This window comes from Hylobates moloch, unplaced genomic scaffold, assembly GCF_009828535.3.
Source record: "Hylobates moloch isolate HMO894 unplaced genomic scaffold, HMol_V3 SCAFFOLD_12, whole genome shotgun sequence".
Taxonomy (NCBI): Eukaryota; Metazoa; Chordata; class Mammalia; order Primates; family Hylobatidae; genus Hylobates; species Hylobates moloch.
Window position 1 is genome coordinate 96,400,794 of NW_026652287.1, and position 27,253 is coordinate 96,428,046.

A 27,253-nucleotide genomic window follows, 5' to 3' on the forward strand; every position below is an offset into this window, starting at 1 on the left:
GGCTTTTGCAGCAGGAATTTGTGAGCCATGCCAAGATCTTGAACTGTCAAAGGACTTAGTTACAGTCAGAACCTTTTAGGGCTGGAAAGGTGAAAGGCACCTTTTTGAAATACAGAGGGTCCTTGTCATTCTTGAGGGCAGTCTCCTGAGGCCTTCCTCAGTTCCCCAGTTCCCTGTTACTGGCATGTTTATACAGGCTTCTGGCTTACATCCTCATCACATGTTTTGTGGACAGGCATGTGTTTCCTGTGCATATTTTTGCTTGGTGACTATTTTTTTTCCTGCAAAGAAACACTTAGACAATTTTATTTTTAAAGATGAAGAGTAGAGGCCAGGAATGGTGGCTCAAGCTTCTCATCACAGCACTTTGGAAAGCCAGATTACTTGAGGTCAGGAGTTCGAGACCAGCCTGGTCAACATGGCGAGACCCCCGTCTCTACTAAAAGTACAAAAATTAGCTGAGCATGGTGGCGAGCGCCTGTAATCCCAGCTACTTGAGAGCCTGAGGCACGGGAATCGCTTGAACCCTGGAGGTGGAGGTCACGGTGAGCCGAGATTGCACCACTGTACTCCAGCCTGGGTGACAGAGCGAGACTCTATCTCAAAAAAAAAAAAGAAATGAAAAAGATGAAGAGTAGAAGTCAACAAAGCCTCGTTGAGATAAGTCTGCTGAGCTCGAGCTGTTATTAGTCGAGTGGTTTCTTCCCCAGTGGATCTTTAGTGGAATGAATAACTGCAGGTGCTGGGGGTAGTCACATGAATAATGCCGAGTCCCTGAATGTTAAGGACCAATTGCATTCTCTATGACATTTAGGGTACTATACATTTAAGTTTAAATTTTGTTCAATTTTGGGGGTCACTGATTTGTATAATTGATGTTTATTATGTTTATAGTTGTGTTCTAATCAAGTGATAGATGTTTTGGTGCAGTTGCCATTTTCTCACAAACTTTTTATTTATTTATTTTTTTGAGATGGAGACTCGCTCTGTCATCCAGGCTGCAGTGCAATGGCACAATCTTGGCTCACTGCAACCTCTGTCACCTGGGCTTAGGCAATTCTCCTGCCTCAGCCTCCTGAGTAGCTGGGATTACAGGTGCATACCATCACGCCCAGCTAATTTTGTGTTTTTAGTAGAGATGGGGTTTCTCCACGTTGGTCAGGCTGGTCTTGAATTCCTGACCTCAGGTGTTTTGCCCCCTTCAGCCTACCAAAGTGCTAGGATTACAGGCGTGAGACACCACACCCGGCTGGGATTACAGGTGCACACCATCATGCCCAACTAATTTTGTATTTTTAGTAGAGATGGGGTTTCTCCATGTTGGCCAGGCTGGTCTCGAATTCCTGACCTCAGGTGTTTTGCCTGCCTCGGCTTCCCAAAGTGCTGGGATTACAGGCGTGAGCCACGGCACCCGGCCATCAGAAACTTAAAAGTTTAAACCTGAACATAGAATTCATAATTGTTGAATTTTTATGGTTACGAATATTAGATACTTTATAGAAAATATTTAGACTCTCTGTTACAATTACATGCCTTTTTAAAGCATGTTACCACATTTTGGGCATGTTTATAGATTGATAAACTGCTTGTATACAGAGAGAAGTATGGTGATGTTCCCCACTCCTCTCTTAACTCTCTCTCTAGCCTTCTATCCTCTTTTAGTTAATGGTCTGACACAAAAGCATGTGTCCTTACTTAGGTGTTGGAAATGCTATTTTTTCATTAGAATGCTTATAGGACACACCTTGATAATGGGAAAAATGTTATATGAGTCCGAGAGTGAATATGTGCCCTGTTATGAGAGTGAATATGTGCCCTGTTATGCATTATGATTTTTAAATTATTATGAGTTTCCTTGTTGAGTATTTTGCCATGCTGATTAAATATGTATTCTGATCTTATTTGGAGATAAATCTTTAGTTTTTCAACCATAAGGAAACCATGGGAACCAATTATATATATATATATAATATATGTGTATATATATGTGTATATATATTATAGATATGTGTGTATATATTATAGATATGTGTGTATATATTATAGATATATGTATATATATGTGTGTGTGTGTGTGTGTGTGTGTGTATATATATATATATATATTTGAGATGGAGTCTTGCTCTGTCACCCAGGCTAGAGTGCAGTGGCACGATCTCGGCTCACTGCAACCTCCGCCTCCCACGTTCAAGCGATTTTTCTGCCTCAGTCTCCCAAGTAGCTGGGACTACAGGTGCACGCCACCACTCCCGGCTAATTTTTGTATTATTAGTAGAAGCGGGGTTTTACCATATTGGCCAGGCTGGTCTTGAACTCCTGACCTCGTGATCCTCCCGCCTCAGGCTCCCAAAGTGCTGGGATTACAGGCGTAGCCACTGTACACAGCCGGGAACCGGTAATATTTTATATGAATTAATGAAAGCAGAGAGTACGTAAATTATGCCACTAGAATTATTCTTTTGTTCATTATACTGGCCTGTAAAATGAGACTAAAAGATTCTTGTGTCAACATATTTAAAATACGGCCATGTTAATTATTTTAATGATTTTGTTTACAAGTTACAAGAAAAATTAGGATGAGTATAACTGTATATACCATTATCAGACTTCCTCATGAGATCACTTGTTTGGGGAACTACAGACTTGAACCACAGAAATTGGAATATAAAATTTCTGTCATTTGACTGTACAACATGTTAACAATCGTTTTCTCCATCCAGGTACCATTTATATTTACACCATTTGCAGAAAACTGATGGTCATAGGTCAGTCTTCCAAGGTATGAAATGTACTGACAAAATATTTTCCCCTCTATTTCCTTATTTTTCTTAAGGCTTTCATTACACAGTATATTGAGTGTTAAACAAGGAATATTTGGAGAATTATATAAGATAAAATTCAGTAAATATATATTATATAGCTTTATTATTCTTAGTTTTGCTTTATAGGGATCATATGTAAAAATATAGATGATTTAATGAAAAGAAAGGAAATTCCTGAAAATGTTAGTATTCTCTGTCTCTCAGATAGTCATGCTTGTCACGCTTGATAGTGAACATCCATCTGGTTACTATAGCTTTAGGTAGGGTGACCATCCATCCTGGCTTGCCCAGGAAAGTCCCGGTTTATGCCTGTTGTCCTGTTAGTAATTATCAGTAGTGGCCACTTTTACTAGTAAAAGTGGCCTGGGCCGGGCGCAGTAGCTTACACCTGTAATCCCAGCACTTTGGGAGACCTCCACTGGCAGATCACTTGAGGCCAGGAGTTTGAGACCAGCCTGGCCAACATGGCAAAACCCTGTCTTTACAAAAAGTACAAAAATTAGCTGGACATGGTGGCACATGCCTGTAGTCCCAGCTGCTTGGGAGGCTGAGGTGGCAAGATTGCTTGAGCCTGAGAGGCGAAGGTTGCAGAGAGTCAAGATCGTGCCACTTTGCACTCTAGCCTGGGTGACAGAGCAAGACTGTGTCTCAAATAAAAAAAAAAAAAAGAAAATTAAAAAAAGGTGTCCTGGTTTGGATGATAAACTATGGTTACCCCCTTTATGTCATGATATGGAGCTTGGATTTCATTCTGCTTGAAGTGTTTCCACTTCTGGCCTGCATGCTAATTGGGTGAATGCACACTTAAACTCTAACCCAGCTGCATGACGAAGGCAAGGAGACTTTATTTTATAAGATTCTTACTTACCAGTACTCACTGCTCAGTGTTAGCTTGAAGACATTGCTGACACTTCTATTGACTTCCCTACAATGTTGGTAGCATTTTTGTCCGCGGGAGACATATTTATTCCCTGTATTAATTTTCTGGTTATTGGAATGTAGGCCAAGACGGGCAAATATACTCCCGTTGAGACCCTGCTTGAGTTGTTGCCGGCATCTGAAACATGACTACTTTATTCTTTATTCCATGCAGAACCTTACCCTGAATATTCTAACACTCAGGAGAGATATGTTTTTTCTTATTTCCTCAAAGCATAGCCAAGTATCTTAAAAGTTGACAACATTTGAAAAATAAAAATGGAAGTAAAGAAATTTGCATGCTCAATGGATAACATTAATTATGTGTTCTCTCTCTGTTTTGCTTCTCGAATTAAAAAACTCTATGACAGACAGTGACTTGAAGAAGCTCTGTGCCAGCTTTCTGAGTGTGAATTAAATTGAGGCGGGACTGTCCCAGGTCTAATGTAAACTTGGCCCGCAGACTATTGCAATGATGCTACATTCAGTTCCAGATGATTTCCTAAAGAGAATTTGCATACTCTGGTTGCACTTGGTGTAACGACAACAAACATGGCTTCACAGGACCATCATAGTTTGGTCTGCTTCAGTGCTTGCTGCCAAAGCTTTGAAGGGCAGAGATGTCTGTGCCAACATTTGACTGTTAGTGTTTGTGCTTGTTAACGCTGAGAGAATTTTAAAGTGACAGTCATCTTAAAATAATTTCTTATTCATAACCTTTGTAAGACATTTCTTCTCTGCCTCATATACCTTGAGTTTGTCTCTGATAAAATAAGGATAGTTGAGTATTTTGCCATGCTGATTAAATATGTATTCTAATCTTACTAGGAGATAAGTCTTCAGTTTTTTTTTTTTTTTTTTTTTTTTGCCATTCAGATCGTTACTGATATTTAAACAAAGTATAGAGGAAAATTCCAAGTAAACAATACAGACACAAAAAAATAAGTGCTGGTCGAAACTACTGAGAAGTGACCTGCAGTTTAGTGAATCAAAGGTTTTCCTTGTTCTTTTTTTTTTTTTTTTATACTTTAGGGTTTTAGGGTACATGTGCACAATGTGCAGGTTTGTTACATATGTATCCACGTACCATGTTGATTTCCTGCACCCATCAATTGGTCTCCCAGCATTAGGTGTTTCTCCCATTGCCGTCCCTCCCCCCTCCCCCCACCCCACAACAGTCCCTGGAGTGTGATGTTCCCCTTCCTGTGTCCATGAGTTCTCATTGTTCAATTCCCACCTATGAGTGAGAACATGTGGTGTTTGGTTTTTTGTCCTTGCGATAGTTTACTGAGAATGATGTCTTCCAGTTTCATCCATGTCCCTACAAAGGACATGAACTCATCATTTTTTATGGCTGCATAGTATTCCATGGTGTATATGTGCCACATTTTCTTAATCCAGTCTATCGTTGTTGGACATTTGGGTTGGTTCCAACTCTTTGCTATTGTGAATAGTGCCGCAATAAACATACGTGTGCATGTGTCTTTATAGCAGCATGATTTATAGTCCTTTGGGTATATACCCAGTAATGGGATGGCTGGGTCAAATGGTATTTCTAGTTCGAGATCCCTGAGGAATCGCCACACTGACTTCCACAATGGTTGAACTAGTTTACAGTCCCACCAACAGTGTAAAAGTGTTCCTATTTCTCCACATCCTCTCCAGCACCTATTGTTTCCTGATTTTTTAATGATGGCCATTCTAACTGGTGTGAGATGGTATCTCACTGTGGTTTTGATTTGCATTTCTCTGATGGCCAGTGATGATGAGCATTTCTTCATGTGTTTTTTGGCTGCATAAATGTCTTCTTTTGAGAAGTGTCTGTTCATGTCCTCTGCCCACTTTTTGATGGGGTTGTTTGTTTTTTTCTTGTAAATTTGTTTGAGTTCATTGTAGATTCTGGATATTAGCCCTTTGTCAGATGAGTAGGTTGCAAAAATTTTCTCCCATTCTGTAGGTTGCCTGTTCACTCTGATGATAGTTTCTTTTGCTGTGCAGAAGCTCTTTAGTTTAATGAGATCCCATTTGTCGATTTTGGCTTTTGTTGCCATTGCTTTTGGTGTTTTAGACATGAAGTCCTTGCCCACGCCTATGTCCTGAATAGTATTGCCTAGGTTTTCTTGTAGGATTTTAATGGTTTTAGGTCTAACATATAAGTCTTTAATCCATCTTGAATTAATTTTTGTATAAGGTGTAAGGAAGGGATCCAGTTGCAGCTTTCTACATATGGCTAGCCAGTTTTCCCAGCACCATTTATTAAATAGGGAATCCTTTCCCCATTTCTTGTTTTTGTCAGGTTTGTCAAAGATCAGATAGTTGTAGCTATGCGGCGTCATTTCTGAGGGCTCTGTTCTGTTCCATTGATCTATGTCTCTGTTGTGGTACCAGTACCATGCTGTTTTGGTTACTGTAGCCTTGTAGTATAGTTTAAAGTCAGGTAGCGTGATGCCTCCAGCTTTGTTCTTTTGGCTTAGGATTGACTTGGCGATGCGGGCTCTTTTTTGGTTCCATATGAACTTTAAAGTAGTTTTTTCCAATTCTGTGAAGAAAGTCATTGGTAGCTTGATGGGGATGGCATTGAATCTATAAATTACCTTGGGCAGTATGGCCATTTTCACGATATTGATTCTTCCAACCCATGAGCATGGAATGTTCTTCCATTTGTTTGTATCCTCTTTTATTTCATTGAGCAGTGGTTTGTAGTTCTCCTTGAAGAGGTCCTTCACATCCCTTGTAAGTTGGATTCCTAGGTATTTTATTCTCTTTGAAGCAATTGTGAATGGGAGTTCACTCATGATTTGGCTCTCCGTTTGTCTGTTATTGGTGTACAAGAATGCTTGTGATTTTTGTACATTAATTTTGTATCCTGAGACTTTGCTGAAGTTGCTAATCAGCTTAAGGAGATTTTGGGCTGAGACAATGGGGTTTTCTAGATATACAATCATGTCATCTGCAAACAGGGACAATTTGACTTCCTCTTTTCCTAATTGAATACCCTTTATTTCCTTCTCCTGCCTGATTGCTCTGGCCAGAACTTCCAGCACTATGTTGAAAAGGAGCGGTGAGAGAGGGCATCCCTGTCTTGTGCCAGTTTTCAGAGGGAATGCTTCCAGTTTTTGCCCATTCAGTATGATATTGGCTGTGGGTTTGTCATAGATAGCTCTTATTATTTTGAGATACGTCCCATCAATACCTAATTTATTGAGAGTTTTTAGCATGAAGGGTTGTTGAATTTTGTCAAAGGCCTTTTCTGCATCTATTGAGATAATCATGTGGTTTTTGTCTTTGGTTCTGTTTATATGCTGGATTACATTTATTGATTTGCGTATGTTGAACCAGCCTTGCATCCCAGGGATGAAGCCCACTTGATCATGGTGGATAAGCTTTTTGATGTGCTGCTGGATTCGGTTTGCCAGTATTTTATTGAGGATTTTTGCATCAATGTTCATCAAGGATATTGGTCTGAAATTCTCTTTTTTGGTTATGTCTCTGCCAGGTTTTGGTATCAGGACGATGCTGGCTTCATAAAATGTGTTACGGAGGATTCCCTCTTTTTCTATCGATTGGAATAGTTTCAGAAGGAATGGTACCAGTTCCTCCTTGTACCTCCGGTAGAATTCGGCTGTGAATCCATCAGGTCCTGGACTCTTTTTGGTTGGTAAGCTATTGATTATTGCCACAATTTCAGAACCTGTTATTGGTCTATTCAGAGATTCAACTTCTTCCTGGTTTAGTCTTGGGAGGGTGTATTTGTCGAGGAATTTATCCATTTCTTCTAGATTTTCTAGTTTATTTGCATAGAGGTGTTTGTAGTATTCTCTGATGGTAGATTGTATTTCTGTGGGATCGGTGGTGATATCCCCTTTTTCGTTTTTTATTGCATCTATTTGATTCTTCTCTCTTTTCTTCTTTATTAGTCTTGCTAGCGGTCCATCAATTTTGTTGATCTTTTCAAAAAACCAGCTCCTGGATTCATTAATTTTTTGAAGGGTTTTTTGTGTCTCTATTTCCTTCAGTTCTGCTCTGATTTTAGTTATTTCTAGCCTTCTGCTAGCTTTTGAATGTGTTTGCTCTTGCTTTTCTAGTTCTTTTAATTGTGATGTTAGGGTGTCAATTTTGGATCTTTCCTGCTTTCTCTTGTGGGCATTTAGTGCTATAAATTTCCCTCTACACACTGCTTTGAATGTGTCCCAGAGATTCTGGTATGTTGTGTCTTTGTTCTCGTTGGTTTCAAAGAACATCTTTATTTCTGCCTTCATTTCATTATGTACCCAATAGTCATTCAGGAGCAGGTTGTTCAGTTTCCATGTAGTTGAGCGGTTTTGAGTGAGTTTCTTAATCCTGAGTTCTAGTTTGATTGCACTGTGGTCTGAGAGACAGTTTGTTATAATTTCTCTTCTTTTACATTTGCTGAGGAGAGCTTTACTTCCAACTATGTGGTCAATTTTGGAATAGGTGTGGTGTGGTGCTGAAAAAAATGTATATTCTGTTGACTTGGGGTGGAGAGTTCTGTAGATGTCTATTAGGTCCACTTTATGTAGAGCTGAGTTCAATTCCTGGATATCCTTGTTAACTTTCTGTCTCGTTGATCTGTCTAATGCTGACAGTGGGGTGTTAAAATCTCCCATTATTATTGTGTGGGAGTTTAAGTCCCTTTGTAGGTCACTGAGGACTTGCTTTATGAATCTGGGTGCTCCTGTGTTGGGTGCATATATATTTAGGATAGTTAGCTCTTCTTGTTGAATTGATCCCTTTACCATTATGTAATGGCCTTCTTTGTCTCTTTTGATCTTTGTTGGTTTAAAGTCTATTTTATCAGAGACTAGGATTGCAACCCCTGCCTTTTTTTGTTTTCCAGTTGCTTGATAGATCTTCCTCCATCCCTTTATTTTGAGTCTATGTGTGTCTCTGCACGTGAGATGGGTTTCCTGAATACAGCACACTGATGGGTCCTGACTCCTTATCCAGTTTGCCAGTCTGTGTCTTTTGATTGGAGCATTTAGCCCATTTACATTTAACGTTAATATTGTTATGTGTGAATCTGATCCTGTCATTATGATGTTAGTTGGTTATTTTGCTCGTTAGTTGCTATAGTTTCTTCCTAGCCTCGATGGTCTTTACAATTTGGCATGTTTTTGCAGTGGCTGGTACCGGTTGTTCCTTTCCATGTTTAGTGCTTCCTTCAGGAGCTCTTTTAGGGTAGGCCTGGTGGTGACAAAATCACTCAGCGTTTGCTTGTCTATAAAGTATTTTATTTCTCCTTCACTTATGAAGCTTAGTTTGGCAGGATAGGAAATTCTGGGTTGAAAATTCTTTTCTTTAAGAATGTTGAATATCGGCCCCCACTCTTTTCTGGCTTGTAGAGTTTCTGCTGAGAGATCAGCTGTTAGTCTGATGGGCTTCCCTTTGTGGGTAACCCGACCTTTCTCTCTGGCTGCCCTTAACATTTTTTCCTTCATTTCAACTTTGGTGAATCTGACAATTATGTGTCTTGGAGTTGCCCTTCTCGAGGAGTATCTTTGTGGCGTTCTCTATATTTCCTGAATCTGAATGTTGGCCTGCCTTGCTAGATTGGGGAAGTTCTCCTGGATAATATCTTGCAGAGTGTTTTCCAACTTGGTTCCATTCTCCCCATCATTTTCAGGTACACCAATCAGACGTAGGTTTGGTCTTTTCACATAGTCCCAAATTTCTTGGAGACTTTGTTCATTTCTTTTTATTCTTTTTCCTCTAAACTTCCCTTCTCTCTTCATTTCATTCATTTCATCTTCCATCAGCGATACCCTTTCTTCCAGTTGATCGCATCTGCTACTGAGGCTTCTGCAATCTTCGCGTAGTTCTCGAAACTTGGCTTTCAGCTCCACCAGCTCCTTTAAGCCCTTTTCTCCATTGGTTATTCTAGTTATCCATTCTTCTAATTTTTTTTCAAAGTTTTTAACTTCTTTGCTATTGTTTTGAATTTCCTCTCGTAGCTCAGAGTAGTTTGATCGTCTGAAGCCTTCCTCTCTCAACTCATCAAAGTCATCCTCCATCCAGCTTTGTTCCGTTGCTGGTGAGGAACTGCGTTCCTTTGGAGGAGGAGAGGTGCTCTGTTTTTTAGAGTTTCCAGTTTTTCTGCTCTGTTTTTTCCCCATCTTTGTGGTTTTATCTACTTTTTGTCTTTGATGATGGTGATGTACAGATGGGTTTTTGGTGTGGATGTCCTTTCTGTTTGTTAGTTTTCCTTCTACCAGACAGGACCCTCAGCTGCAGGTCTGTTGGAGTTTACTAGAGGTCCACTCCAGACCCTGTTTGGCTGGGTGTCAGCAGCGGTGGCTGCAGAACAGCGGATTTTCGTGAGACCACAAATTCAGCTGTCTGATAGTTCGTCTGAAAGTTTTGTCTCAGAGGAGTACCCGGTTGAATGAGGTGTCAGTCTGTCCCTACTGGGGGGGTGCCTCCCAGTTAGGCTGCTCAGGGGTGAGGGACCCACTTTAGGAGGCAGTCTGTCCGTTCTCAGATCTGCAGCTGCGTGCTGGGAGAACCACTACTCTCTTCAAAGCTGTCAGTCAGACAGGGACATTTAAGTCTGTGGAGGTTCTTGCTGAGTTTTTGTTTGTCTGTGCCCTGCCCCCAGAGGTGGAGCCTACAGAGGCAGGCAGGCCTCCTTGAGCTGTGGTGGGCTCCACCCAGTTCGAGCTTCCTGGCTGCTTTGTTTACCTAAGCAAGCCTGGGCAATGGCGGGCGCCCCTCCCCCAGCCTCGCTGCCGCCTTGCAGCTTGATCTCAGACTGTTGTGCTAGCAATCAGCGAGACTCCGTGGGCATAGGACCCTCTGAGTCAGGTGCGGGACACAATCTCCTAGTGTGCCGTTTTCCAAGCCCGTTGGAAAAGCGCAGTATTAGGATGGGACTGACCCGATATTCCAGGTGCCGTCTGTTTCCCCTTTCTTTGACTAGGAAAGGGAACTCCCTGACCCCTTGCGCTTCCCAAGTGAGGCAATGCCTCGCCCTGCTTCTGCTCGCGCACAGTGCGCTTCACTGACTGTCCTGCACCCACTGTTAGGCACTCCCTAGTGAGATGAAACCGGTACCTCAAGCAGAAATGCAGAAATCACCCATCTTCTGTGTCGCTGGGGCTGGGAGCTGGAGACCGGAGCTGTTCCTATTCGGCCATCTTGGCTCCACCCCTCCTTGTTCTTTCAAGTCTTCAGTTTTTCAACCATAAGGAAACCATGGGAACCAATAATATTTTATATGAATTTATAAAAGCACAGGGTACATAAATTTTGCCACTAAAGTTATTCTTTTGTTCATTGTATTTCAAAACTTAAATCGCCTGTAAAATGAGACTAAAATGAGTATAGTTCTTTTTTTTTTTTGAGACTGAGTCTTGCTCTGTTGCCCAGGCTGGGTGCAGTGGCGGCGTCTTAGCTCACTGCAAGCTCTGCCTCCTGGGTTCAAGTGATTCTCCTGCCTCAGCCCCCTGAGTAGCTGGGATTACAGGCACCCACCACCACGCCAGGCGAATTTTTTGTATTTTTAGTAGAGATGGGGTTTCATCATATTGGCTAGGCTGGTCTCGAACTCCTGATCTCCAGTGATCTGCCCACCTCAAGCCTTCCAAAGTGCTGGGATTACAGGCGTGAGCCACGGTGCCTGGTCCAAAATGAGTATAGTTCTGTGGTGCCAGTCTTGTGGGATGGGAATGGGAGGTGAGGGATGCAATAATTTTTGGGGGGGGTGGTGGGTGGTTGTACATTTGGCACCTGAAGATCTGAATGACATTCTTTCTGTTTCAAGGAAATTAATAATTTTCACCAGTAATTCCCAAACCTCCAGCTGGTAAATTGATTCCTGAGCTGAGACTAAAAATGGATTCGATGGGTCCATTTAATGGAGACAAGTCCTTGGAGGTCCCACCGTGTGTGAGATGTCCTGGGTCTGTGGGATTTGAATACTGTAGTGACTTCAGAGTTCAAGTATGTTATAGCATAAGACGGAAGGAGAAATAAACCTGGGCTTCTCATGCTGTCTAAACTCCCGTTTATATAGGATCTAGGCATGATGGCTAGCTTTTGTTATTACTATTGAATCTGTACTATGTGCTAGGTCCTGTGAAAGGCTTATGAGGTGGGCACTAGCATCATCATCATTAACATTGATTGAATGAATGCCTACCGTCATCAAGTATGCTTGTAAGCACTTTCATTTATCATCTCATTTAATCTTCACACCACCACTTTGAGAAAGGTGCTGTTATTACCTCTATCTTTTTTTTTTTTTTTTGATACGGAGTCTCGCTCTGTCGCCCAGGCTGGAGTGCAGTGGCGTGATCTTGGCTCACTGCAAGCTCCACCTCCCGAGTTCATGCCATTCTTCTGCCTCAGCCTCCCGAGTAGCTGGGACTACAGGCGCCCGCCCCCACCCCCGGCTAATTTTTTGTATTTTTTGTATTTTTAGTAGAAACAGGGTTTCACCTTCTTAGCCAGGATGGTCTCGATCTCCTGACCTCGTGATCCACCCGCCTCGGCCTCCCAAAGTGCTGGGATTACAGGCGTGAGCCACTGCACCCGGCCATTACCTCTATCTTATATAATAGATAAGGAAGCTGAGGCTGGGAAAAGTTACTTTGCTCAGGGTCACACAACTAGTTAGAGATGTACTGAGACCAGGGGCAGTGTCACCCTGTACCGTTAGAATAATGCATGTCTGTTGACTAAATGGAATCCCGTCATGACCCATTCTGTTTTGGTTTACGTACTCAAATGGATAAGCTGCAGGGAAGGGGTTGATATTTTCTGACATAATCCTATCTTCCTAAAGACATCCTGAAAACCAAAACTAACCAGGGGCTCTTCCCTAGGTGAGAAACACCTAATTTAGTGCTGCAGCAGGTCACCAGGGTAAGCTTAGGGAATAGAGGGTGGTCAGACTTCTGAAACCTCTTTCCCTGAAGACATATGACCATTTTGCTTTTGTTTATGGAATAATTTAGTTTCTTCGGTGGCATTTAAAACTGTAGTACAGTACTCAGCAAACATTAAAGAATACATCTAGAATCTGTTCATTCTAAGAAACGATTGATTTCTGTTTCATTTTACTATGAAACTGAAATAGTTGGACAACGTATGTGGCTTGAACTGTTACTGTCAAGTTATTTCACATACCATTACAGAAACTTTAAGTCCTAACTTTGAAATTGCTTGTCATTTTCTTTAAATGGTGTAAGCTGATATAAATGAGGCTGCAGCGCCATCCTGTGGCTGAGCTGATTAATAGTGTGTATGTTTCCTACTCAACACCTACAACATGCTCTTACTGGGGCCGTGTTTTGGATATGGATATCATTAGACTTTTCAAAGTTCTTTTTTTTTTTTTTTTCATGAAGAGAATAGTCCTGATGTATCCTATTAAATTTTTTAATTAATAGAAACAATTATTTGTAGCTTTTAAGGGTAAGAAAAAATGCTACAAATTGAGTCATGTCTTGAAAATGGCTTTTCCTGTTTAAACTTGAAAGATAATTTTTCATAACCCTAAGTGGTTTATGGCGAGCTTCTCCCCTTTGTCAAGGCTCCTCTGTGTACTGGAAAGAACACTGCACTTGGGAGCTCGAAGACCTCAGTTTCAGCCCCAGCTCTTTTGCTTAGAATGAGTTTAGCCTCATGGAGTCAAGCTAAGTTACTTTTAAGATCCCTTCTGGCACAAAAAACTTTGATTTTCCATAAACAAATTAAATACAATGTGAACAGTTGTTAACTGAAGCTATTTTTATTTTGAAATGTGAAATTTCTAATACCAGGAGTCCTGAAGGATCTTAGAAAGATGTGAATTTAAAGGGGAAATTTAGGCATGGCTTAATCATATACCGCCCAACCCAAACCACAACAATCCAAATGCAAAAATCTGAAATAGAGATTGTTAGGGTGTAGCAAATGTGAGAAAAATTCGAGGGTTTTTGGTGATATAATTAATTTCATATCAGTTCACAAAGTTTACAACAATAACAATGACAGCAACAACAAAAACAGCAGTGAATCAACCTCAGTCTAATTTAGAAGAGGTACAGTGTCCACAGCCAAGGACTGAGAGCGTTGACTGTACTGTGGTCTAGCCATACACCCTGAAAGGATGCTGGCAACCTGGGGTAAAGCCACAGAAGGCCAATCATGGTGGAGAAGGGCAGCGCAGTTCTGTGAGGGATGGACGTACTTGGGGATATTTACCCTGGACGAGAGAGCCGAGGGAGAGGGCAGGCTGCATTAAGTGTTTTTAGATTTCTGGATGGCTGTAATTTAGAAGTGAGTTTTGGATTGCTTTGTGCTGTTCTGGAAGGCATGATGAGGACCAATGCACTGGAGGTATATCAAGGTGGATTTTATTTTAGATTATGGAAGTATTTTCCTAGCATGTCATGTACATTATCTCTTTCTCCATAACAGCACTATTGTGATGTGAAAAAATACCCATTTTACAGGTGAGAAAATTGAGGCCTAAAGAGGTAAAATGATCCAACCACTAGGTGGTAAAATTGGGACCGAAATCCGGGTTTATTTGATTCTAATCTTGGACCATTTCTACTAAGCATCGCAGGCCGCAGGCTGTAAGCCTTTTTCCTTTTCCTTACCTCCTATACCAGCTAATCTTCAGAATCATATGCTGGTTCCAGGCCAACAAATAACAATTGTATCATTGGAGTTAATTCCTAGACTACTGTTGACATGATAAATGTTAATAAAAATGAGCGGAGAGGCTTATAATAAGATAAGACAGGCTGGGTGCAGTGGCTCATGCCTGTAATTCCAGCACTTTGGGAGGCCGAGGTGGGTGGATCACTTGAGGTCAGCAGTTCAAGACCAGCTTTGTCAACATGGTAAAACCCCCTCTCTACTAAAATAGAAAAATTAGCCAGGTGTGGTGGTGCACACCTGTAGTTCCAGTTACTTAGGAGGCTGAGGCATGAGAATCAATTGATTGTGCAGGGGGCGGAGGTTGCAGTAAGCTGCGATTGTACCATTGCACTCCAGCCTGGGTGACAGAGCAAGACTCTGTCTAAAAACAAACAAACAAACAAAAAAGACATTTTAGAATGTCTTCCAAAATAGCTTGAGATTTTGAGTTTTTAAATTATCTTTTACTTTTTAAATGCTTGTTTCTTCTTGACACGTTATTTATGGTATTTTTGGTTTAAGTAATCAGCAACTTGTGCTCACAACTTAGAATTTGATTATATTTAATACAGTTATCATTATTAACTTAAAATGAAAACAAATCCAATGGTGCCCTTTATTTTGCAGGCCTTAGAGTATCTCCTGTGGGCCAGCATGTGTATGGAGTCCTTGGTCCCGCTCCTGTCCCTCAGGTACTTGACATGGCGCACTACTCTCTACACAGCTGTTTGCCAGTGCTGCTATGACTGCCATGCCGGGATTCACGGAGAGGTATGCTGCTTTTTAACTCTGAGGAGTCGAATTTTTTTTTTTTGAGATGGAATCTGGCTTTGTTGCCCAGGCTGGAGTGCAGTGACGTGATCTCGGCTCACTGCAACGTCCACCTCCCAGGTTCAAGCAATTCTCCTGCCTTAGCCTCCTGAGTAGCTGGGATTACAGGCATGCGCCACCCATGCCCGGCTAATTTTTGTATTTTTAGTAGAGACAGGGTTTTGCCATGTTGACCAGGCTGATTTCGAACTCCTGACCTCAGGTGATCTCCCTGCTTTGGCTTCTCAAAATGTTAGGATTACAGGCGTGAGCCACCATGCCCAGGCCCAATATTTTAAAATAGAGCGTATTCAGCATTTTCTTCCTTAGATGCCTGCAAAGTGAAAAACAAAACCCAACCAAAGAATTGAAATGAAGCAAAGACAAAAGTTCAAGGCTTTATTTGCACAAATTTGCTTGGCTTTTCCATTCTTTTTCTCTCTCGCCCTCCTTTCTGTTCTCTCCTTTATTCTGTATTCACTTTCACCTTCTTTGCTCCATTTCTGAGTAAGATTTTTGGAATTTTTAAAATTAAGATTTTTATTCTTAAATGACAAATAATAATTGTATATACTTATGAGGTACAACGTGATGTTTTGTTGAATGTATACACTGTGGAATGATTAAGCTAATTAACATATTCATCTTCTCACATACCTTTTTCTTGTAATGAGAACACTTAAAATCTATTTATTAGCAATTTTGAAATATGCAATATGTTATTGTTAACTATGATCACCATGCTGTGCAATAGATCTCAAAAACTTCTATCTGTTGTCTTTCCATCCTCACTTTGCTCTTGAATACAAGCCACCTTCCCTCCTCGTTTAGTTTTGTGTTCCTTATCACTTAATATATACACTCTTGTCTTGCTTTTCTCTGCTAACCACCATTTAATACACTTTGTTTTTCTTTTGTTTTCTTTCTTTATTTTTTTAAGACAGAGTCTTGCTCTGTTGCCCAGGCTGGAGTGCAGTGGTCTGATCACGGCTCACTGCAGTCTTAGTCTCTGGAGTAGCTGGGACTGCAGACGCACACCACTATCCCAAGCTAATTGAATACACCTTCTAATGACCATTTAATACTCTCTATTTTTTGTTTTTCCTTCTTTCATCTCATTTTGATTGAGTACTTGAAATATAACTTAACTTCAGGCTTGGCATGGTGGCTCATGCCTGTAATCCCAGCACTTTGGGAGGCTAAGGCAGGTGGATCAGCTGAGGTCAGGAGTTCGAGACCAGCTTGGCCAACATGGCAAAACCCTGTCTCTACTAAAAATACAAAAATTAGTCAGGCATGGTGGTGTGCACCTGTAGTCCCAGCTACTCGGGAGGCTGAGGCTGCAGTAAGCTGAGATCTCACCATTGCACTCCAGTCACTCAAAAAATTATATATATATAAAATTCTATATATAAAAATTATATATAAATTTATATATAATTTATATATAAATTATATATAACTTATATATAATTTATATATAAATTATATATAAATTATATATAAACATATATATAAATATATAAAATATATTATTATATATATAGATTATATATAAATGCTTCTATTGGCCTGTAGAGTGCCCCGTGTCAATTTGAAAAAGGCATCTTCTCTACATTACGTGATACCTGGCTTGGTCAGTGGATGGGGCCTTGGTGAGAATGAGAAATAAGCACCCCTTCCTTTGGGCCAACACGTTCCTGCACAAGGGTGCATGGTTTGGTATGTGGGGCGTAAGCTAGATTTCTGCTGTAGTCAGCCTCTTTGGCTGGAAGTCTTGTGTAGGACTGCCTTCATGGCTGTGCACATGCCTGTTCATATCTTGTTAACTACCGTAAATAAATCATCTGGCCAATTCACAGTTCCATTTAGTTTTTCCTGCCTGAACTAATTCTGAAGGGTTGGATGCTGGTGGCACATAGGCAGAAGAACAGAGCAGCCTAATTTAACCTTCACGGGTTACTTGAGTAGCTCAAGATACATTCCAGAAAGACAACTCATCATATATATATATAGCTAACTTCACTGTACTAGTGGTGGCATATTTTGTTCTATAGCTATTAAGATTATTAGGGAATGGAACTTTTATAGCGTTTTGGCCGTGTGATCCCTATTGGGATTTTTCTTTATTGGAAAATGTAACCCTTCATATATGTTAATATTGTGGTTGGTCTAGAAGCATCTTCATTAAAAATTATAAATGATGAATGAAATATTTCAAAGAGATGGTGAAATAAGGGACAGGAACTCTTGTTATTGAGTTCTTAATAACTCCTTTGAACTCATTTGTTATCTCTAGAGGATTATAGTAATGGTGATATGATTAAATAAGAAAGCCTCCCTTCTTCCTTCCTTCAGATATTTATTAAATACAGTGTGCTGCGTATTGGAGACACAAAAATGAGTAAGATCCTTTCAGGAAGTCGCAATTTGGTGGTCAATGTGAACGTTTAGGTAGATAATACAGCATGTCCAGATAGGAAGGTTAGGATTTGAGAAGAGCAACTGAGGACGTGTGTGTGTGTGTGTGTGTGTGTGTGCGTGTGCGCGCGCGCGCGTACATGAGGACATGCAATGCCAAATGCTGAGAAGCGATAATCTGTATGGAGCTACTGTTTAAGTGATATTTCAGCTTTCCTTTTTAAAATTTCATAATTCCTGAAGTTACCTTATCTCACAGTTTATTAGAGAGTTTAGTGCTTCTTAAAGAAAATGATAGACTGGATAAAAGGAGTCAGCATTAACCTAGAGCTTAATTCACAGATTAAATCAAATGCCTAGGAGAACAAAACATTGTCTTTATACATTTTAATCACTATATTCTGATTTATGAATTAAATTTATTTTAATTGCATGTAGGCATTTGCTCGGCGTGCTTTGGCTAAAATTGATGAGTTAAGGCAACTGGAATTAATGAGTTCCTCAAAATCCCAGGAAGAATCTCGAAGATATTTTAGAGAGGCCACAGTGAAGGTATAAAAATTTCATAATAAAAGAAATTTACCACGCTCTACAGCTGATTAAATACTTAATATTAGTAGTTGGGAAGTGCATCTCATTGTTATTTCATGTGTAATTCTGCTTTTTGAGGCAGATGGCAGTGATGATCTTCAAAAGAGGAGTCTTTGAATCTAGAAGAAAAAACAAAGCTGTCTTTAGACCCAAGATAAGAATTGACCTAAGGGAAGTACAAACTGTAAGTCTAAACATGTCTTCTCTCTTTAAGACTCTTTTTGCAGTGTATTTGTATTATGCTCCCATATCTTTCTAGCCTAGTCACTCGTTATTAAATTCTGCCCCCAGTTCTCTGCCCTGGTGGGTAAATAGAGAGAAGAATGTTTTTCTAGTTTGCACGTAGCCTTACTTCATCTCTTTCTCAAAGCTTTTGTGTTTTAGCACAATCCCAGTTTTGCAACCTTAAAGGACAAGAGGCTGAAGAGGAGCCTGTGAAAGATTTCAATGAACTGGCTCTTGCAAATGAATAGGCCTCTGAGTGGTTCTGCGCTTGCCTTTGTCTCTGAGCGCTGAGGGTTAGCTGAGCAGGCGAGCAGGCTTTGAGGCTGTGGAGAAGATGGAGGCACCTTTTCTCATCAGCCTTAGGTTTCATCCTTGGGAATGTCCAGGAGCTAGGTTATCCAGTAGCAACAAACAACACCGGTACCTCAGGTGGCTTAAAACAACAATTTATTGCCTACTGGAGTCATATGTTATTTTAGTTATCAGGGGCTCTGCCTTATAAAAGCTGCTCCGGGCCAGGATGAAGAGCAGCCTTCATTTCAAACATTGCTGGTCATTTGCCAGAGGGGATTAAAGAGAGCTCTGGGGGACCTTGCATGGGCGTTGATGCTCAACATGGAAGTGACATGAGTGTGTTCTTCTCACATGTCATAACCAGTCACACAGCCCCTCCCAACCACAACCGTTATTTGGCAAACAGTAGTAAAGATGATCACAGGGCAGGGAGTAGGCAAAGTTACACCTGTGGGGCCCTCGGCCCTTTTTCTTCCCCTTGTCTTTTTCTTCTTCTTCTTCCCTTTGCCTTCCTGACTCTTAATATCCCCCAGGGCCCAGTTCTATATCGTTTCGAAGCTCTCCCTGACAGTTCTAGATGGATATACACCCTCTTCTGCGAGCTTCCGTGTAGAGATTGAAAATGAATCTGGGGGGAAGGAGATGAGCAGTTTCTTACAGAAGAGGTGTATCAAATCTCAGAACCTGGAAAGGATTTGGGAAATCATCTGGTTCAGTCCTTTTATATTACAGAAAAGGAAAATAAAGCCTGCAGTATTTAAATGACTGGCTCAAGGTCACAAAGGCAGCCGCTGGCAGAACCAGAACCAGAACCAGCACCTCTAAGTCCAGTGCTTGGCCTCTACTCCAATCACTGCTACTCTCTTTCCTCATTTCTTCTTAACACATTTAGGAGTAATCCTTCTTCTTTCTTTTAAATGAATTACTATATTTAAATACAAATAGTTTTTGGACATGGTACCTTTCCATTGCTACTTAGTGACAATATTGACTACTGAGTCCACAGGTACATTTTATACATCCCTTTTAAGCTATATCCCTTACTAACCAACAGTATATTAATTGGCGAGTATATTAATTAAATTATAGGCAATTCCTTGGATAAGCTTTTAAGCTACTTGCATCTGGTATTAAGTAGTGGTGCTATAGTCTTTGTAAAAGGGCAGGGAACAATTTTTTTTTTCTCCCCAGCATTTTTTTCTCTGAGCAACCAAATTTAAATATCCAAAGTTGCAAGACTGTTGTTACTTAGAATATTATTAGGACTTAACAGTTATCTTGGTAGCAAAACTAAATACATTTTCAAAGAAAAATGTTTAAAATTACAGATAAAATTACATTAAAAGCTAATTTATATCTGATTTCCCTTAAGATAATTGTTGAATGAAAAGTTCTGGTGATTTTTTTTTTTTAAGAAAAAATTGTTTAGTGAGTAGTTGTTTCAGAGACTAGTCAACACATCGTTTTTATAATGTCATCCTATGTTACCTTGGCATATTTTGCAGGATGTCCTGTTTTCTGTGTATGAAATAATTTTATTATGTTTCTACTAAATAAATTAATTTTAATATGCATTGAACATATTTTCTAAAACATTTCTGGGTTTGTATGTAAGTTGTTAACTCACAGTAAATCATTTTGACTCTCAAAAGATTCTTTTAAAGGACTACTAATTCAGACTCCTAATGATTGATTAGTTAGTGATTTATTCAATAAATATTTTTTAAGTACCTGCTATCGAAGAAAATAGATGAGGATTACATTCTAGTGGAGAATTATATCATAAATAAATAAATAATTATAGCTTATGATAAATATTAAGAAATAAATAATGATAATGGTGAGGATGAAATGAGTTACATGTGAAGCCCTTAGAATGTTGCTGGCAGGTAGGAAGTAGGTCCTCAGTAAATATTAGCTATCACTGTTTTTTTTTTATTAATTCAACAACCATGTATTGAGTGTCTACTGTGGTTTCAAGTATAGTGGAATATAGAAATACTAAATTGCAGCCCTGGCTTTTTGAAGGGCCTTGGGTTAATGGGCAGAATTTGGCTATACAGGGAAAATAGAGAAAAACATTCCAAGTGAAGGATCAGAGCATGGTCATAGCTTAGAAGCCAGAGTAGGCAAAATTTGCCGAGGGTCAGTGATAAATAGAGCTTGACTAGGAATAGGCAGGTGATATTGGGAAATTAACATAATACATCTCCTAGAGTAGATGTCATGGAGACTGTAGTATTTAAAGATGGAACCAGACTGTACAGTTGTGCCATTCAGATTTTCATTCATCCTGACATTTTAAATAAGATGATATATCCTATGCAGTATATGTGTCATAATTTGTCTAATATTTTATCGTTATTATTTTAGTTCTTTCAAAATTTTTTTTGCTATTATAACTATTGACATCATCCACATCTTCAGACATGCTCATTTTTTTTCTTTCTTTTATTTTCTGTGGATAAAATTCCAGGTGTAGGATTATGGAATCGAAGGACATAAACACTTTATTTCCCTTGACATATATTGCCAACTTGACTTCCAAAATGAGTATTCCCATTTTCAAGGTGACAACTTGCAAGTACCAATTTTATCACAAGCTGTTATTATTTTGATATTATTATTTGTTTAAATTTTTTTTTGTTAATTCAGTTTTCATAAGATGGCTTGCCATTTTAACTTTGTTTCTTTGAGCCAACTTTTCTTTCATTGTGTGAATTATTTTTCACAGTCTTTGACCATTTATCTACTAGGGATTTTAATTTTTAAAATATACTTGAATGAGCTCATTATTTTTATAGATATTATTATTTTGCTTTTCATACTTGACAATCCATTGTTTTCCTTATTGCTTCAGCTTTAATTCTTTTTTATAGACCTTTTAAATATTTATATTTCAAAATCTTTTACTTAATATTTTATTTACAGCTCTGATGAATATTCCATTCTTTTTGCTAGTTTTTCTATGATGTTTTTATAAATAATTTTATTCTTTTATTCATTTGGGTTTTACCATTTCATTTTGAATACTTCTAATTATTATAAAGTTAATTATGCTGTTTCAATATGTATTTTTAAAAGCTCTGTTTTAACCTAAATAAAAATCTTAGGAAAAACTCTTACCTCTGTATGAAAAGAGAAGGCAGGGCATGAAGTTCAAGTTTTGTTGAAGTTTTTTTGAGATGGAGTCTCACCCTGTCACCTAGGCTGGAGTGCAGTGGCATGATCTTGGCTCACTGCAACCTCTGCCTCCTGGGTTCAAGCGATTCTTCTGCCTCAGCCTCCCAAGTAGCTAGGACTACAGGCGCGTGCCACCATGCCTGGCTAATTTTTGTATTTTTAGTAGAGACGAGGTTTCACCATATTGGCCAGGCTGGTCTCGAATTCCTGACCTTGTGATCCACCCAGCCTCCCAAAGTGCTGGGATTACAGGCGTGAGCCACCTCGCCCAGCCCCTTGTTGGAATTTTTAACATATCAGTTGATCTATGGATTGAAAAGGTACACAAGCTTATGAGTAGGGAAGCTAGTGCTTGAGGGAAAGTAGTTCAAGGCAACTTTATCCCTGCTTTTGTTTTTCTGTCTTTCTGACTTTGCCCTAAGAAGAGAAATAAAAACAAGGGAATTATGAGAAAATCTTCCAGCTGGATAAGGATTCTAGAAAAGCCAACTAGAACTACGGTTCTTATTTACTGGCAAACTAAATGCAGAGAACAGGTCATCTGATGGAGAGAAGAATGAAGTGTGGCAGGAAGTATGTGCAGGAAGTGCAGTCATTTTGGGCCAGTACAAAGCAGAATGACTGGGAACCCACAGCAGGTTCTAAACGGTCACTAGCCTGTTAGCATAAAGCTGATCAATTCTTTTAGGGTTAATTACCACAAACCTTGTTATTTATACTACTAAATATGTTTCAAATTTTGCCTTGAAGACCTTCTGCATGAGAATATCCTGTGGTGCTTATTAAAAGTGTCCTAAACACTTATTAAAAGTGTCCAGATACACAAAATCTCTGGAAATTTGGTCCTGAATCTACGAAGCACCCCTTAGTGATTCTTAGGTAACCAAAGTTTGAATATCAGTTCCAAAGGCTATAATGAAGATACTATAAAGCATATGGAGATTTATGCTTGCTTAATAAGCAAACCATAATAAACAACCTTTTAATGCTGCCTTGGAAACACAAGCATATGAAGAAACAATAAAGTCTTTGATGTAATGGCAGCATGGTATCTCTAATGAAATCTGGAGTGACATCTCAAAAATTGAAAACCATAAAAGCAGTTATCTAATTGTTAGACCAACTGCTCTCTGTTTTAGCACTGATTAAACATGCCTTACTTTTCTTTGCCTTATAACAGGCTTTTTTTTTTTTTTTTCCCTTGAGACAGGGTCTCACTCTGTCACCCGGGCTGGAGTGCAGTGGCATGACCTTAGCTCGCTGCAGCCTCTACCTCCCTGGGCTCAGGTGATCCTCCCACCTCAGCCTCCCAAGTAGCTGGGATTACAAGCACATTCCAACATGCCTGGCCAATTTTGAAATTTTTTTTGTTGAAATGGGAGTCTCACTGTGTTGCCCAGGTGGTCTTGAACTCCTTGGGTCAAGCAGTCCTCCTGCCTTGGCCTCCCAAAGTGTTGGAATTATAGGCATGAGCCACCGCGCCCACAATATAATAGCTTTAACAAATGGACTGAACTTTTTTTTTCTCAATTTCAGTTATCATGGCCACGTACTGTCACAGAGCGGCTACTGGATGAGATGTTTGATAGCACTGCATCCCGGTTTCTGGCTGTCTCGGAAGCTCTTTCTGATTCAAATAGGCGAATACTGCAAACTGGACCCCTTGTTACAGATGAAGTGGAGATTCATGATGTTGTCTCAGAATTGTTTATGGCAGGAAAAGAACTTTTGATAAGTAAATAAGATGTTAAGATATTGTTTTATGATAGAATGATACATGAGTAACAAAAATTTTAGCATGGTAGTCCATAGATAGGAAACTGATAAAATTTATATATATATTTTTTTGGTTTGGTTGGTTGTTTGTTTTTGAGATAAGGTCTCTCTTTGTCACCCAGACTGGAGTGCAGTGGTGTGATCATGGCTCACATTGCAGCGTCAACTTCCTGGGCTCGAGTGATCCTCCCTTCTTAGCCTCACAAGTAGCTAGGACTACAGGTGCAGGCCACCACACCTGGCTAATTTTTGTATTTTTTGTAGAGACGGGGGGTCTCACCGTGTTTCCCAGTCTGGTCTCGAACTCCTGGGCACAAGCCATCCACCCATCTCAGCCTCCTAAAGTGCTGGAATTACAGGTGTGAGCCACTGTGCCCAGCTGATATAATTTATATTGATCTTGAATTCAGCAACCTTGCTAAGGTCAATTGACATTTCAAATAATGTATTAGTAGATTTTGGGGGGACTTGTTTTGTATATACAATCATCTATGAATGACTTATTTCTGTCCAATCCTTAATCTTTTAATTTCTCTTTTCTTGCATTTCTTGATGGTTGCACTGGCTAGGATCTCCAATAACACATGGGAAGAAGTGGTGATAGCAGACTCCCAGGTCTCATTTTTTTCCTCAATTGGAAAGCTTTCAACATTTTGCCATTATTTGAGTTATCTACTGAATAGTCTTTATAGATACCCCTTTTGCAGATCACAGATGTATCTTTCATTCCTGGTTTGCTAAGTGTTTTTTTTTTTTTAATCTTGAATAGTTTAATTTTAGGAAAAGTTTTCTCTGAATTTATTGAGATTTACTGAGTCGATCAAATGGCTTTCTCATTTATGTCTATTAATATGGTCGATGATATGGATTGCTTATTTCTGCTTCTCTGTTGATGGGAGAGACTTCTCTGTCTTGTAAGGTTATTTTTGGGTTTTGCTCACAAGGTCATATTAGCCTCATAAAATGAGTTGAGAAGTATGCCCTGTTTCTCCATTATCTGTAAATGTTTGTGTCATATTGGTGTTATTTCTTCCTACATGTTTAGTTGAATTTTCTGGTGCAGCCATCTGTACCTGGAATTTTTTGTATGGGAATATTTTAAACGATGAATTCAATTTCCTTCATAGATACAAAATTTTTCAGATTTTCTTTTCAGTATTGGTCAGTTTGCCTTCTCTCTTATTTCATCAATTTCACCAGAGGTCCACCAATTTCATTAGTCTTTGCAAAGAAACAATATTTGACCTTGTTGATGTTCCCTATTGTATGTCCGTTTTCCATATTATTGATTTTTGCTCTTCATTACTTCCTTTATTATACTTTCTTGGGTTTGCTTTACTGATTTAAAAAACTTACTGACTTGGAAGCTTAGATCATTGATTTTTAGGATTTGTTATTATTTACATTAAATGCATATTAAGACATTTATTCTAAATTCAGCTTTAGCTATGTATCTGAAGTTTTGATATATCGTATCTTTATTACTATTGGAGTAAGAATATTTTCTAATATGCAATGTGATTTATTCTTTGATATATGGGTTCTGAACCAAAATATGGGAGATTTTCTAATTATCTTTTGGTTACTGATTTCTATGTTAATTATACTATGGTCAGAGAGCACATTATGTATTATTTGGAACTGTGAACATTTGTTAAGATAGGCTTTATGGCCTAGCAAATGACCAGCTTTGGTAAATAGTCTGTGTGTACTTGAAAGACTATGTATTTTTTGTTGTTGTTGGATGCATTGCTTTATATATATGTTGATTAAGTTAAGCTAGTAAATCATGTGGTTAGATCTTCTCTATCCCTACTGATAGTTTTTGTCTTTTTATTTTATGAATTACTCAGAGAGATATGTTAAACATCTGCTGTGCATTTCTGTTGGTGTGAAATTGCAAGATCATGGGATATTCCTATGTTGCTTCATTGGATACTGTTTTACAAAGTGTTTTTTTTTTAGTTTGCACACCCATCAGCATTTTATCAGGGTTCCATTACTCCAAATTCTCTCTGACACTTAGTATTATCTGTCTTTCTCATTTTGTCCATTTTGGTGTGAATTCAGTGGTGTTGCAGTATAGACTTAAATTTCTCTGATGACTAATAAAGTTAAACATCTTTTCATACACTTTTTTCACTGTTGGATATCCTATTTTGTAAGGTGCCTATTTTAACCTTTTGCCCTTTTTTCTGTCGATTCATAGGAATTCTTTATATATTCTGGATATATATATATCCGGATATATATATATACATGTATTATTGAATGCATGTATTGCAAATATCATTTCTTACTTGATGGCTTGCCTTTTCATTCTCTTAATGATATCCACTGGGGAACAGAAATTCTTAACTTTAATGTCTAATTTATCAATATGTCCTGTATAGTTGATCCTTTGTGTGTCATGGTTAAGAAGTCTCAGCTACCCCAATGTCGTAAATATATTCTCGTATGTTTTCTTCCATAAGTTTTATTGTTTCTTCCATAACTTTATGAGGTCTATAATTAGAAATTAGATCTTTTTTGTTTATACGAAGTAGAGATCAAGATTTATGTACTTCTATATGTATACTCAGTTGACACAGCACCATTTATTGAAGATAACTTCCTTTCGTTGGCTGCAGTATCCCTTACTCATAAATTAGATGGCCGTATGTGTGTTGTCTGTTTTTTCACTCAGCATAATTCTCTTGAGATGTATCCAGGTTGTGTGTATTAATAGTTCACTTGGCGGGGCACCGTGGCTCATGCCTGTAACCCCAGCTCTTTGGGAGGCCAAGACAAGCTGATCCCTTGAGCCCAGGAGTTCGAGACCAGCCTGGCTAACATGGCAAAACTCTGTCTCTACTAAAAATACAACAATTAGCCAGGCGTCATGGCATGTGCCTGTAGTCCCAGCTACTTGGGAGGCTGAGGCAAGAGAATCATTTGAATCCAGGAGTCAGAGGTTGCAGTGAATGGAGATCACACCACCACCACTGCACTCCAGCCTGGGCAACAGAACAAGACTCTGTCTCAAAAAAAGAAATAAATTTTCACTTGTTACTGCTGAGTATTGTTTTATGGTATGGATACACCACAGTTTGTTTAACCACTTACCCTTTGAAGGACGTTTGAATTATTTCCAGTTTTTGCCTACTAGAAATAAAGCTGCTATGAACAGTTGAGTACAAGTTTTTCTGCGAAAGTAAGTTTTCATTTCTCTGGAATAAAATGCTCAACAGTGCAATTGCTGGATCTGATATATGATAAGTTCGTATTTAGTTTTGTGAGAAACTATCATACTGTTCTCCAGGGTGACTCTACTATATTTCCACCAACAATGTGTGAATGATCCAGTTTCTGGTCATCCTTGACAGAATTTGGTGTATCATTACTTTTTTATTTTAGCCATTCTGATAGGTATGTGGTAATATCCCACTGTGACTTTGATTTGCATTTCCCTAGTGGCTAAAGATGTTAAACAGTTTTTCATGTGTTTATTTGCCATCTGTATACTCTCTTTTTCTCTAGTGTCTTTTGTTCACTTTCTGATTGGATTGTTAATTATTTCTCTT

At 39.1% G+C, this 27,253-nt stretch overlaps 1 protein-coding gene across 1 annotated transcript in view; it reads left to right on the top strand.

Annotated features, from left to right (window-relative positions):
* Positions 1-27,253, top strand: part of CFAP54 (cilia and flagella associated protein 54) — a 378,083-nt gene that overhangs the window by 20,144 nt on the left and 330,686 nt on the right. Inside the window, exons 5-9 of the mRNA XM_058425781.1 lie at positions 2,721-2,779; positions 15,018-15,161; positions 18,060-18,173; positions 18,295-18,396; positions 23,451-23,649. Coding sequence (XP_058281764.1) covers positions 2,721-2,779; positions 15,018-15,161; positions 18,060-18,173; positions 18,295-18,396; positions 23,451-23,649 — 618 coding nt within the window. The remainder of the gene's footprint in view (positions 1-2,720; positions 2,780-15,017; positions 15,162-18,059; positions 18,174-18,294; positions 18,397-23,450; positions 23,650-27,253) is intronic.